The sequence below is a fragment of the Schistocerca cancellata genome, chromosome 2 (genome assembly GCF_023864275.1).
Source record: "Schistocerca cancellata isolate TAMUIC-IGC-003103 chromosome 2, iqSchCanc2.1, whole genome shotgun sequence".
Taxonomy (NCBI): Eukaryota; Metazoa; Arthropoda; class Insecta; order Orthoptera; family Acrididae; genus Schistocerca; species Schistocerca cancellata.
Genome location: NC_064627.1, coordinates 705,795,593 through 705,810,122, shown reverse-complemented (window position 1 = coordinate 705,810,122; position 14,530 = coordinate 705,795,593). Strand labels below are relative to the sequence as shown.

The following is a 14,530-nucleotide window of genomic DNA, read 5'->3' as shown; positions in this document are numbered from 1 at the left end:
ATCCCATGTGCAGCTGAATGAGCACCAGTTGAGGCTGGTGCAGAAGAACAATGACTTGCAGACACTAAGAATAAAATAATAAATGTATTATTCTGGATTTACAATGTGAGTACATTTTTCCAGCACCTATTCTAGATTACAGTAAGTTACTAATTATTGTTCTCCACTCTTAATAAATAATGTTTTAGTGAGTCACCAATGCATCACCGGCTATCAACAGCTATCCTGACTTTATGCAGAGGCGTCTCCGCTTAGCCCTCTGTACTGCTTTACAATAGCAGTCAACTTAAATGCAATGGCTATCCATGTACAAATCATGACCAGGCACCAATTTCCATATCTCATCATTCCCATACTTGAAAACAAAAAAATACAATATTGCACTGCTTGTGTAGTTAAAAAGAATGATGCAATGTTTCTTCAGACATGCATGAACAGGCACGTGGGTGAATACAGCCATAATGAAATACATGAATGTATACACAGTCACGAATTTGAACATCCATCAGCTGCAGAAGGAAATGATGACAATGGAAATTTGTGCCAGACTGGTACACAAACCCAGGTTTATGCAAGTGGCCTCCTTAAGCATTTTGGCTATCTGTGTGCAATTCACAGCCAGACTCAAACTTGTCTTGCATATGTCATTGCATTGTGCACACATTATGTATTTCTCATTCATGGGAGGAATTTTAACTGGAAGTTGCTACTTCTTGAGTCATTTTACTTTACACCAAATACGTATTTGAATGTAGAGACCTTTTTTCACTCATCTCTCTTTCCAGTTTATGGAAGGGTGGCCAGGGAGAAGAAATCCAGGACAAAGACACTAGTACTAATTAAGGTCTGGTTGATGGCATGCTGTCTGAGCAGCATAACATCTGTGACCACTGTGGTGCAATGCTGATCTTCTGTTATGATGGAACACACAAACTCCCAGTTACAGAATCTTATCAGTGTTTGTTTATTTCAAGACAACAGTCATAAATCTCCTACAGATATCCAGAGACTCTCTATCTAGTTGCTACAGAAGAATGCTGAAGATCAGATGGGTAGATCACATAACTAATGAGGAAGTATTGAATAGGATTGGGGAGAAGAGAAGTTTGTGGCACAACTTGACCAGAAGAAGGGATCGGTTGGTAGGACATGTTCTGAGGCATCAAGGGATCACCAATTTAGTATTGGAAGGCAGCGTGGAGGGTAAAAATCGTAGGGGGAGACCAAGAGATGAATACACTAAGCAGATTCAGAAGGATGTAGGTTGCAGTAGGTACTGGGAGATGAAGAAGCTTGCACAGGATAGAGTAGCATGGAGAGCTGCATCAAACCAGTCTCAGGACTGAAGACAACAACAACAACTGTATCTAGTTCCATGAGAGCAAACAGAGTTAATGGGAAAGCTTGGTCTGATAACTATGATTGAGGAAGAAAAGTTTAATATATGCATCTAGAGAACAAGCCACCACAGTCTAAACAGTTCACTTGGAAACAAGTACATCTGGGAAGCTTTGTGGTGCAAAAACCATTTACATAGTTGTTGCTGCATGTATCAAGCTGCATGTATCAAGTCTGCTTTACAACAGATCTGTATTACACAAATTATAAAGCAGTAGGGGACGATAATATCAGTGTAGAAGAGATGTCAACCATTGAAAGGAAGATATTGCTTCCTGTTGGCTAACATAATGTGAAAGTGGCTAACAGACAGGCAAATATCAACATGAAGTAAAGTATCATGGAGTCTGTAAAAGGATCAAAAGAATTTCACAGCAGAACTTTTCCACATAGTTAAAAAGTTTCAGTTCATCATCAATCCATGTCATCTCTGAGTGACAAAATAATAATAATAATAATAATAATAATAATAATAATAATAATGTAAGGAAAAGGATAGACTGCTACTTGCCATAAAGATGACTCACAGAGCTGCAGACATGCACAATAAAAGCACTGTTACACATTTACATTCAGCCAAAGAATTTTTCAGAAGAGGAAACACATATACACTCATTCATACAAGCAAACGCACCTCAAGCATGTATGACCACCGTCTTCAGCAGCACAGACCAGAATGCAGTTGTCACATTGAATGAACACAGAAATCTGGAGGGGGCAGGGAGTAAGATACAGGTGTGGCGAGTGTAGAATGCTGTCTGGTGGAGCATGCAGCAACTATACGGAGGTATGAGAAGACTGCCACCAGGACCAGTGTTGAGTTGGGAGGCTATAGAGCAGCAAGGTGGGGAGTGGGTGGGTGCGGGGACAGCCATACGCAACCTCAAAACAAATCCTGACCTAATTGTCCTACCTGTAGACAACGGTTCCACCACTGTCATTATGAATCACAGTGACTACCTGGTGGAGTGCTTCTGCCAATTATCTGACTCCTCCAACTTAAAACTGTGCCAGTGATCCTGTCCCAGAAGTACGACATAACCTCCAACCCCTACTTAAAGTCTTAGGCTCTTCCCAGAACCTCTCCTGTGAATCTACTTCCCTCCTCACCCTTATGACTTCCCCCACACCCACCTTCTACATGATCCCCAATACACACAAACCCAACATTCCTAGATGCTCCATTGTTGCTGGTTATTGTGCCCCCACTGAAAGAATTTCAGACCTCATTGACCAACACCTCCAACCAACTGCCCAAAATCTAGGCCCCCACATCAAAGATGTAAACCACTTCCTTCACCAACTCTCCACCATCCCCAAACTCCTTTACCTCTTGGATACCTACTCATCACTGTTGTCACCTTTTCCATATAGACCAACACCCCTCAAGCCCACAGTCTTGCCACTATTGAACACTATCTTTTCCAACATCCTTCAGATTCCAAACCTCCTACCTCATACCTCATATGCCTTACTAACTTTATCCTAGCTCACAACTACTTCTCCTTTGAAGGAAAGGTATACAAACAATCTGCAACACAGTCATGGGCACCCACATGACACCCTTCAATGCCAACCTTTTTATGGGTCATGTAGAGTTCTTCCTAGCCTTCCAAAATGCCAAACCCATAGTCTGTTCATTGATGATATGTTCATGTTCTATACTCAGGGCCAAGACAATATATCCTCATTCCTTTACAATCTCAACACTTTTCTCTCATCTGCTTCACATGGTTCTCCTCAACCCAGCATGCCACATTCCTGGACATTGATTTCCTCATCTCTGCTGGCTCCATCCACATCTCTGCCTACATTAAACTCAACAACCACCAAAGGTACCCCCTTCATCCCTTCCACAGAAAAAAATCTGCAGTGACAAAAACTCCATTGCCCAGTATGCTGAAGGTCTCACCAAGGCCTTCACAGACAGGCACTAAAACCCAAACTTGGTCCAAAGATAGGACCTCCCATGCTATTTCCCCAGACACCCCCAATTCTCCCACGACCCCCAAGAACCAGCTACAAAGGAGTGCCCCTCTGTCACTCAATACTACAGCAGACTGGAACAACTGAGCCATATCCTTTTTCAGCACTTTGATTACCTATTATCATGGTCAGAAATGAGGGGACATCCTATCCAACACCCTTCCGACCCTTCCTACAGTACTGTTACGTTGCCCATCAAGCTTACACAATTTCCTAGTCCAACCTAATGCCACATACAATCCCAGCCACTTGTCACAGGGATCATATCACTGTGGAAGAGCCAGGTAAAAGACCTGCCCAATTAACTCACCGAGCACTTCCTATACCAGCCCTGTGACAGGCTTATCCTACCCCATCAGACCGAGCAACCTGTGAAAGCAGCCTTGTTATATACCAACTCCGCTGCTATCATGCACAGTGTATTATACTGGTATGACTACCAACCAGGTGTCTATCAGGATGAACGGCCACCACCAAACTGTGGCCACGAGCAAAGTGGACCAATAGACCCTTATCCACAACATGCAGCTGAACATAACAAACTTGACTTCAATGGCTGTTTCACAGCCCAAGCCATATGTATTCTCCCTTCCACAATCAGCTTTTCTGAACTCCTTAAATTACCCTGGCCTTGAAAAACAGCAACCTACTGTCCACACACCCTCCGCCCAACAGTTTCCACACATTCTGTCCTATCACCTTCTACCTGCTCAAGCCCCCTCATCCCCATTGTATGCCATCCTCTGCCAATGCACTCACTCATCTTTCCTCTACCCTGCTCCTCTCCTCTTACACTCCTCATTCCCCCGTCCCTCCCCACCTCCCTACACCACAGCCTCTCGACGCTGTGCCTGGTGACAGTCTTGTCATGCTGTAGGCCTTACAAAGGCTTTCACAGAGAAGTAATACCCCTCAAACCTAGTTCGCAAACAGATTTCCTGAGTCATATGCCCCCCCCCCCCCCCTGCCCATACTCCCGAGGACCAGCTACAGCTACATAGGAGTGCCCCCTTTGACATCCAACACCACCCCAGTCTGGAACAACGAGCCACATTCTTTCATTAGGGCTTTTACCATCTCTCATCCTGCCCTAAAATGAGGGACATCCTACCCAATATTCTTCCCACCCCTCCTAAACTGGTGTTTTGTCACCCAACCTACCAACACAACATTCTAGTTCATCCCTTTGCCACTCCAACTCCTAACCCCAGGGATCATATCCCTGTGGCATACCAAGGAGCAAGACCTGCCAAATCCACCCAACCAGCACCTCATACTCTGGTACTATCACAGGCTTTTGCTACCCTGTCAGAGGCCGAGCCACATGTTAAAGCAGCCATACACCAATTCTGATGCAAGCACTGCACAGCCTTTTATGTTGATATGAATACCACCCAGCTGTCCACCAGAAGGAATGGACACTGCCAAACTGTTGTCGAGAAAAAAGTTGACCGACTGGTGGCACAATATGCAGCTGAGCACAACATGCTCAATTTCAATGACTACTTCATAACACATCTGGAGCTTACCCTTCACCATCAGCTTCTCTTACCAACACAGATGAGAGTTATGCTTACAACACATCCTCTGTTCCCGTAATCATCCTAGCCTCACTCCATGTAGCCCACTGTCCCTGCACTCTCCATCCAACAGTCTCCCATTCCTCCGTTCAGCCAACCCTTCCCAATTCATGCTCCAAGTCACTTTCAATGTGTGCCATTTCCCACTGGCCACTACAATCGTGCCACCCATATACCTACTGCCACTCCCTCCTGCATTCCTAGCTGGCAAACTGGCCGCCATTCTGTGCAATGGCATTTGCTAGCCAAATCTCAACAGATTGTGAACATGCTTACATGACAACAAATTAGAATCACTCGCCATTATCTGGTCTTCCTGCAAATTCCACTATTATCTGGCTGGTACACATCAAAGTCTTATCAGTCTTAAAGTTTTCTTCAGACGTGCAGGCTGTTACAACCATGTTTAGCACATTGTACATTAATCCTACAACAATACAGTTCTCAAATAGTGTATGTAAAAATAGAATAATGTTATGGGTGATGCTCTTTCTTGACTTCTGGAAGGATTGAGGAATACAGAGGATGCTGATGAACAAATGTCTGAGTTCTATATATTTTTTTTTTAATGAAGGACAAAAATTATCATAAATACTATTTAGAAATCTGAAGCAATATGTATGAATTGCAGAAGGCACATAATCATTGGAAACATGTTATTCAACAACTTTGCACTGGAGATAATCAGAACATTACCACTTTGTACAAATTGTACCAACACATGTTGGATCACAGGAGAACTCCATAATCCAAACAATGGTCCACATCTATTCCATCCAATTACAAAGCAAAATTAATTTTGCATACACATATTGCTTGGGGCACTATGGAATTACCAAGCGAGGTGGCGCAGTGGCTAGCACACTGGACTCGCATTCGGGAGGACGACGGTTCAGTCCCACATCCGGCCATCCTGATTTAGGTTTTCCGTGATTTCCCTAAATAGCTCCAGACAAATGCCGGGATGGTTCCTTTGAAAGGTACGGCCGACTTCCTTCCCCGTCCTTTCCTAACCCGATGAGACTGATGACCTCGCTGTATGGTCTTCCCCAAACAACCCAACCCCCCACTATTGAATTATTTGGGGTTAAGAAAAAATCTGACAGTACTGCAACATACCAAATCTGCAACATAAGGTACAGAACGTGCTATGAAAATGTCATCTTTGTCAGAATCACAGTTTGAAATATTTTTTGCATCTGATCATAATACAAATCAGGGTTCGAAATATTTTTTGCATCTGATCATAATAACGAAACCTCTGCAAGTTGTCAGTATTGATGTAATGGGCCCATCAGTCAGGCTAGAGGAGAAGTGAAACACATCATAGGATTTTATGACTTATTCAGTAAATATGTTAAATTATAAAACCATCAAAATCGTTACAGCCCAAGTGATTGTTAACAAGATGGTGAATGATTAGATTCAGCACATCAGTAAGCTGCAGAACTTGCTGTCTGACAATGCTGTTAATTTCATAGGCTACCAGTGGCAAAGATTTTTACAAGCAAAATAATATCAAACAAATCCTCACATCTTGCTATCATCCTGAAAGTAACCCAGTTGAACACCTCTTTTGAGGATTAAATCAGTTTCCATGTATTTATTGCTACCACAAGCAAACACACCGGATTAATTACACTAATCAGTTCAAAGAAATCTACAACTAACACTATCCCAGCGAAGTTAATGTTAACAAGCATACGGAAGAATGTTAATTGTCAACCACAAGCAACAAAGAAAATCGAGAGATGGGAGGTGAAAAGCTGTGAGAAACAACAATACGGCTGACCGATAAGGAACAGGCAAAGCTACACAACTGGGACCAAGATTCTGTTGGAAACCAATCTGAAATCATTATTATTACAACATAAAAATGAAAACTGGCAGCCATTGTTCTCAGGGCCATATGAAACCAAAAATAACCCAAATCATGGTGCATATGTGTTGGCATATCCACCCAGTATGAGGATAAAATGACTGCATCCTCATACAGATGTTATTTAGTACTTCTCTTTTCTAGATGGTTCTTGAAATTTTTATGTTTGTAATGTGTGCATATTCTGAAATTTCCATTGTTAGTACAAATATCAGCATTCTCAATCTGTGAGCCAGTAACGTTAGTGCTAAGTCTCATACTTCAGTGGTGACCCTGCTTTCGGATTTGGTCTTGATTATGCTTAAAATGTGTCATAGTCTGGTAAAGATGCTAGGTACTTCAAAACATTTACAGGGTGTAAATTTTAAGTTGACAAACCAGAATAACTCGAAAAATAAGTTTCACATGAAAAAATGTGTAGAATCCAAAGTTGATTATTTTTGAGGGGTGGAGACTTCTGCTAGTGCTAAAATTAGCCCACCCCCCCTGGAGGTGGGGTGGGAGGCAACTTTAAAATTTCAAATTGGATGTCCCATTTTTTATTGCAGAATCAGATTCTACATACAAACCTATGTACATTTTGTCTTAAACATTTGTTTTGGTTCTTGGTAGTTGGCACTGTAATTCAAGAAAATCCACCCCATGGGGAGAGAGGGAGAGTTTTAGTTTTAGCGAATCAAAATTTATGAATTAAATAAGTATTTTTTATTTATCTGAAACCATTTTCCACTCAAAAATGAAAACATGGATTTTCTTGAATTACAGCACCAACTGTCAAGAATCAAAACAAAATGTACACAGTTTTTTATGTAGAATCTGATTCTGCAATAAAAAATGGGGGCTCCCATTTGAAATTTTAAAGTTGCCTCCCACACCACCCCCAACCCCATACATCAATAGGCAAAAGAGCACATTGAAGAAGAGGTTTCTCCATCTTAGTACCAATCTCCACCACCAGTCGAATGTGTCATGACTAATGAACTGTGTCAACTGGGACTTACCTCACAGACATCAAACAACAACCCGGCACCTAACCAATGCAAGTACAATCAACTCCTCTGTCAAGTATAATGATCAATAGAACAACAGACATTCTGAGGATGGAGGACAACACGCTGATATGTTTCTATTGTAGAGTACTGTCGAGACACTGCATACTATTGTACAAAAGGAAGGCAAATTTTCAACGACTACTATGCCACCAGACTTCAACCATCACTACAGTTCTGTTCACGCCAATCACCTGCACACAGTTATAGTTGACCTGTAACACAAAGCCCATTGCCATACCCCAGATGAGGTTCCTGCCCACTGTACCATAGTCATTCCCCAATGCTGTACAGAAGTAACAGCCTCTCACCTAGCTGCTGATTTCAGAAATAACTAACCAAGGCAACCGTCTGTGGAGGTGAGGTCACTACAGGTGAAAATCCTCCGTGGATGATAGTTACCAAGATGTTAGGAGGATGATAAGGAAAGCTTTACTTCTCACCCCCTACAGTAAGTCTCCCCTGACCCGGGGTTCTGAGCAACTTTTTTGAACACTACCTCTTTTCCTATACCTTTCCAGTTCTTTTCCTTTACCCCTCTTCCTTCCCCATCAACCCTTCTGTCAGAAGAAGGAGCTACTGGCTGCAAAAGCTTGTATCCATAAAACCATCTTTTATATGTGCATTTTCCTGCCGCCGTTTCGTGAGTAGATTTTTTATCTATCCATTTACATTATATTGCCAAAAATTGATTATTTTCTTCATTATAGTACTTATTTTAAGATACTTTTAATTTTGAGCACCGCAATGATAACCTTTTGCGATAATTTTGCTTTCCTGTGTATCTAATGGGTTTAAAGATGCATAAAAATTTTAATTCATGCTTCAGCCTGTATTACCATACAGAATTACACTTTCTCAATTAATTATGGTACAGTTCATGGCATTTTAACTTCTTTTGAGTTTTTCCTGGTTCTGTAAGATTTTTTACTTGGTTTTATTATTTTAAATTACAAGTCTACATTTCTTTCTTCTTTTATCAGGGAATGTATGCTTACCGCAACATGTTCATGACAGAATCGATTTGCTCTACACTTGTTAATGTTGCATAGGCAGAATATACCACAATAGCAGCATGGCACTGACACAAGTGACTGCTGACAATAAGAAGCTATTTGTTTATTTACAATGCCGGCTGCACATAGGGATCAATCCTGCATACATAGCAGAAATTTTCACACCGTACAAATTAGAGGATGATTTCTTATATATTAGCCAGGGAAACTAATCAATTACTCTTATTTTTGTCGAAGTGAATTTTACTGAGGTTTGCTGTTTAATAAGTCAATATGCCTACAGTATTGGTCGTCCCCCCACCCCCACCCCCCCCCCCACCCCCCTTGTTAAAGTAGAAACATTTAGCAATCATCACCAGGATCCGTAACATTTAACTCATTTTAAGTTGTTGTTGTTGTGGTCTTCAGTCGTGAGACTGGTTTGATGCAGCTCTCCATGCTACTCTATCCTGTGCAAGCTTCTTCATCTCCCAGTACCTACTACAGCCTACATTCTTCTGAATCTGCTTAGTGTATTCATCTCTTGGCCTCCCTCTATGATTTTTTACCCTCCACGCTGCCCTCCAGTACTAAATTGGTGATCCCTTGATGCCTCAGAACATGCCCTACCAACCGATACCTTCTTCTAGTCAAGTTGTGCCACAAACTCCTCTTCTCCCCAATTCTATTCAATACCTCCTCATTAGTTATGTGATCTACCCATCTAATCTTCAGCATTCTTCTGTAGCACCACATTTTGAAAGCTTCTATTCTCTTCTTGTCTAAACTATTTATTGTCCATGTTTCACTTCCATACATGGCTACACTCCATACAAATACTTTCAGAAACGACTTCCTGACATGTAAATCAATACTTGATGTTAACAAATTTCTCCTCTTCAGAAACGCTTTCCTTGCCATTGCCAGTCTACATTTTATATCCTCTCTACTTCGACCATCAACAGTTATTTTGCTCCCCAAATAGCAAAACTCCTTTACTACTTTAAGTGTCTCATTTCCTAATCTAATTCCCTCAGCATCACCTGACTTAATTTGACTACATTCCATTATCCTCGTTTTGCTTTTGTTGATGTTCATCTTATACCCTACTTCCAAGACACTGTCCATTCCATTCAACTGCTCATCCAAGTCCTTTGCTGTCTCATAGTATGGTCACATTTTTTTTTTTTTTTTTTTTTTTTTTTTTTTTAACAACAGAGGACATTACTCGAGGTATTAAGACACAAGAAGACAGACAGATAGATACAAAGCTGAAGTACAATATGTTTCAGTAACAATGGTTCAAATAAAAAAAAATACAAAATGAGCCTGCAGGATTATTTATAGAATTTAGTAAACATAACTTTTTATTCAAAACCAGAACAATTCTATAAAAGTACTACTTTACACTATGGGAGACAGAGAAGACATAAAAAAACTATATGCCAATCAGCTAGAAACTACAAAGTCAGTGATCTTTCAGTGATAAAACAAACACTAGTTGGACAAAATTAAACCTGAAGATAGAAAATCTAAGTCCCAACTGGGTTAAAGAAGCCAAAACAAATTACATGTATTACATCTGTCAGGAAGGTGGTAAACACAGATTTCAGGATGAGTACAACAAGTGTTGAATTTATGAAATCCTGGCCAAACTGAATGACCGTCAGGATAGCAGATCATGGGAGTTAGGTGGCAGATTTGGATACTTTCTTGCAAACAAGATGACTGTTGCACAAAGAAGCAAAAAAATGCAGACTTGCCACAGACTAATGACAGATCACTGGCTGTTGTACAATTTTAGAGTTTAGACATATATTTCTGTGGATCATTCTTTTATGTTGTTTATCAGAATAATTTATAACTTCTCTATTAATAGAGAAAGTGTGAAATTAGGAACCATTTCTTTTCCACACAAATTTACATAGTGCTCCTGGTTTAAAGAAATTATAATCTACTATCTACCCTGTTTCAGTGAAGATATTTTCTTCTTTCTTACCTTCTTACAACTTTGATATCCTTAAGAACCCTTGATACAGCCTTTTCAAATGCAGGGATTCGTAGAAGAGCATCATCTTGTTTGTGCAAATTTTTTATTAGCTGTAAACAAAATACACAGACAACAAAAATTAAAAACAAAAAATGTGGGAGAAAAATAAGGTATGGAAAACTCTGGCAGACTGTAAATAATTTACAAGTGAAGTTAACAACACACTGAATAGCAGAAGTACTGAGTCATCAACATGTACGCATAAAAGAATGAAAACATTACTAGAGTTGACAAACTGCCTATTGGCTTCCGTCTCGGGTTCTTCGGCCGACGTTCATCTACTGATTTTTCTGACGTTTCGCCAGCACGAGTGGCTGGCATTGTCAAAGCTTCACCCTCCATTGCCGGTGGTGAACTGGAGACGAGCTCGCGGCCGCAGACTATATGTACCTGGCGCGCCAATGTCCGAGGGCTTCTCCGCGGTCATTTCCGGTGCAGTTCGCCTCTTGCTACCTGCGACGGTCGTTCGCTGCAGTACGGGAAGCCAAGGTCCATTTACCTTAACACTTTCCTCTTTCTTGTTCAAACTGTTCACGTGTTTTTGTATCTCTAGAGCTTCTCTGAACAAGCACGTGTGATAGTGGTTCTCTACAGCCAGAACTTCCGTCTCGGCGAATTTTATTACGTGGTCGGTCTCATTCAGTGCGTGCTCCGCCACGGCCGATTTCTCCACCTGCCCCAACCTGCAATGTCGCTTATGCTCTTTGATCCTGGTGTTAATGGATCGTCCAGTCATTCCGACATAAACTTTTCCGTATGTGCATGGTATGCGGTATATTCCCGACATTGCAAGTGGGTCTCTTTTCTCCTTCGCCGATCTAAGACACTCTTTGATCTTCCTTGTCGGTTTGAAAATCGTCTTTACGCCATGTTTGCGCAATATACGGCCGATTCTGTCCGTCACTCTGGGAATGTATGGCAGAAAGGCCGTACCCGACATTTCTTTTTCTGGTTCCTTACTTCGCCGAGTGTTTGGCTCAGTTACACTTCTAATATAATTTGTGGAGTACCCATTGCTCCTCAGGACAGTTTCCAGGTGTTGCATTTCTCGTTTGAGGTGTTGCAGCTCACATATTCGTCCTGCTCTCGTTACGAGCGAACTAATCATGCCTCTTTTCTGGCTCGGGTGGTGGTTTGACAGTTTGTGCAGGTATCGGTCCGTGTGAGTCGGTTTTCGATACACGCTGTGTCCCAGGTTTTCGCCGTCCCTTGTGACCAGCACATCTAGAAATGGCAGTTTCGTGTCCTTTTCTACTTCCATGGTAAATGTTATGTTGGCATGGAGGCTGTTCAAGTGTCTTAGGAAGTCACCAAGCTGTTCTTCACCATGGCTCCAAACCACAAAAGTATCATCAACGTACCTGTACCACACCTTAGGTTTGCAAGTCGCCGAGTCCAGTGCCTGTGCTTCGAATTGTTCCATGAAGAAGTTGGCTACCACTGGACTGAGAGGACTACCCATGGCGACGCCTTCCAGCTGTTCGTAGAAATCGCCATTCCACGTGAAATAGCTCGTGGTGAGTCATGCATGGAAGAGCTTTCTGATGTCTAGCGGGAAAATGGAACCGATGTGCTCCAGAGCGTCACTGAGTGGCACTTTCGTAACTAACGAAACAACATCAAAGCTGACCAGGATGTCATTTGGTGCAAGCTTCAGTTTCTTCAGCTTCTCAATGAAATGTCCTGAGGCCTTATTGTATGTGTGGTCTTCCCCACGTGTGGCTGGAGCAGAGAGGCCAAGTGTTTTGCCAGTTTATATGTCGGTGATCCAGGAGCGTTAACGATCGGTCTCAGTGGAACGTTGTTCTTATGGATCTTGGGTAATCCATACAGCCGAGGTGTTGCGCAGGTTTCTCTGTATGCCCACCGGCAGAGAAGACGCCTTGATTAATCGATTCGTATTCCGTGTGATACGTTGCGTCGGATCTGCGCTTAGTTTTCGGTACGTCGTCGGATCTAATAGGTCTCGGATCTTTTGCTCATAATCTTCGGTCTTCATTACGACGGTCGCATTCCCCTTATCGGCAGGCAGTACCAATATATTCTTGTCGGCGTTGAGATTCTTAATGGCTTGTACCTCTTCTTTCTTCAGGTTGCAAGCTGGTGGTTTTGCTCGGCGCAGTATCTTGGCTGTTTCCGTGCGTATTTCCTCTGCCCTTTCACAAGGAAGGGCACAAATGGCTGCTTCGGTGTAGGCAATGATGTCCTCCATAGTTATGGTTCTCGGGATGATAGCGAAATTCCCTCCTTTTTGAAGAACAGACACTTCCTCTTCGGTCAATTGTCGTTCAGTGAGGTTGACCACTGTGTGTGACATGTCGGGAGTCGCCTTGTCGGTCTGCTTCCGGCATCTTTCAAACTTTTTCTTCTGTCGCTCGGTGCAGCGCTCGAGTTCGTTCTGCATGCTCCTGTGAGTGATGCTGTCGATCTTGTCCCAGTCATCTCGATGCATTCTGCTACTTAGTTGATAGAAAATGTCCAGAAGTTCCTGATCCGGTCTTGCCAACTCTCTCCGTGTTGTATGTATTCGCTCACGAAGAAAAGCTCGTTCCATTCTGTCGTAGATACAATGTGCTTGGGCGCTGGTGAAACTTGCACCAAACGACATCCTGGCTGTAGAGAACCACTATCACACGCGCTTGTTCAGAGAAGCTCTAGAGATACAAAAACACGAGAACAGTTTGAACAAGAAAGAGGAAAGCGTTAAGGTAAACGGATCCTGACTTCCCGTACTGCAGCGAACGACCGTCGCAGGTAGCAAGAGGAGAACTGCACCGGAAATGACCGTGGAGAAGCCCTCGGACGTTGGCGCGCCAGGTACATATAGTCTGCGGCCGCGAGCTCGTCTCCAGTTCACCACCGGCAATGGAGGGTGAAGCTTTGACAATGCCAGCCACTCGTGCTGGCGAAACGTCAGAAAAATCAGTAGACGAACGTCGGCCGAAGAACCCGAGACAGAAGCCAATAGGCAGTTTGTCAACAAGTGGCCACAAAAGCCTTAACAATTTTGTATTACTAGATTTCAGACAAAACCTTTTTCAAGGTATAGTACACACACACACACACACACACACACACACACACACACACACACACTATGTTCTGGCTGAATATGCAGTTGTTTAAATGTAGAAGGTGGAATATTTTGTATGAACACACAAAAAGATTGCCAATATAGAATAAATAACTTACATAAGAATTTAAACATGGAACCTACCAATACAAGTGATTCCCAACAAATGGTTTTCCTATCACAAGCATGTATTTCAATGCCGTCAAAAGTAAATAGTGGTTACAAGAGAGCAATAAGAAACCAAATAGATGATGATGATCATGAGATTTGGATTTACAGTGCACTATTTAGTGTTCTACGGTATTTTGCGAGACCCAAAAAGTGACAGAACAGTAGAAGCATAAAATACATCAAGTCAGTCTTAGACATACACAATGCACCTATTTTTAAGAAAGTAGCAGTTACAAAGATAGAATTCTGAAGCAGCCAATAACATACTGGTGGCTTGTATAATTCCCTTACAGAAAACACTTTGCAGAAACACACAAGTGGGCTGTGCATGTATTTTATTTTGAGAGGT

The 14,530-nt window shown here is 42.1% G+C and overlaps 1 protein-coding gene across 1 annotated transcript in view; it reads right to left on the bottom strand.

Moving 5' to 3' along the window:
• Positions 1–14,530, bottom strand: part of LOC126162499 (T-cell activation inhibitor, mitochondrial-like) — a 318,261-nt gene that overhangs the window by 93,918 nt on the left and 209,813 nt on the right. The window contains exon 7 of the mRNA XM_049919047.1: positions 10,887–10,987. Within this exon, the coding sequence (XP_049775004.1) occupies positions 10,887–10,987 (101 nt within the window). The remainder of the gene's footprint in view (positions 1–10,886; positions 10,988–14,530) is intronic.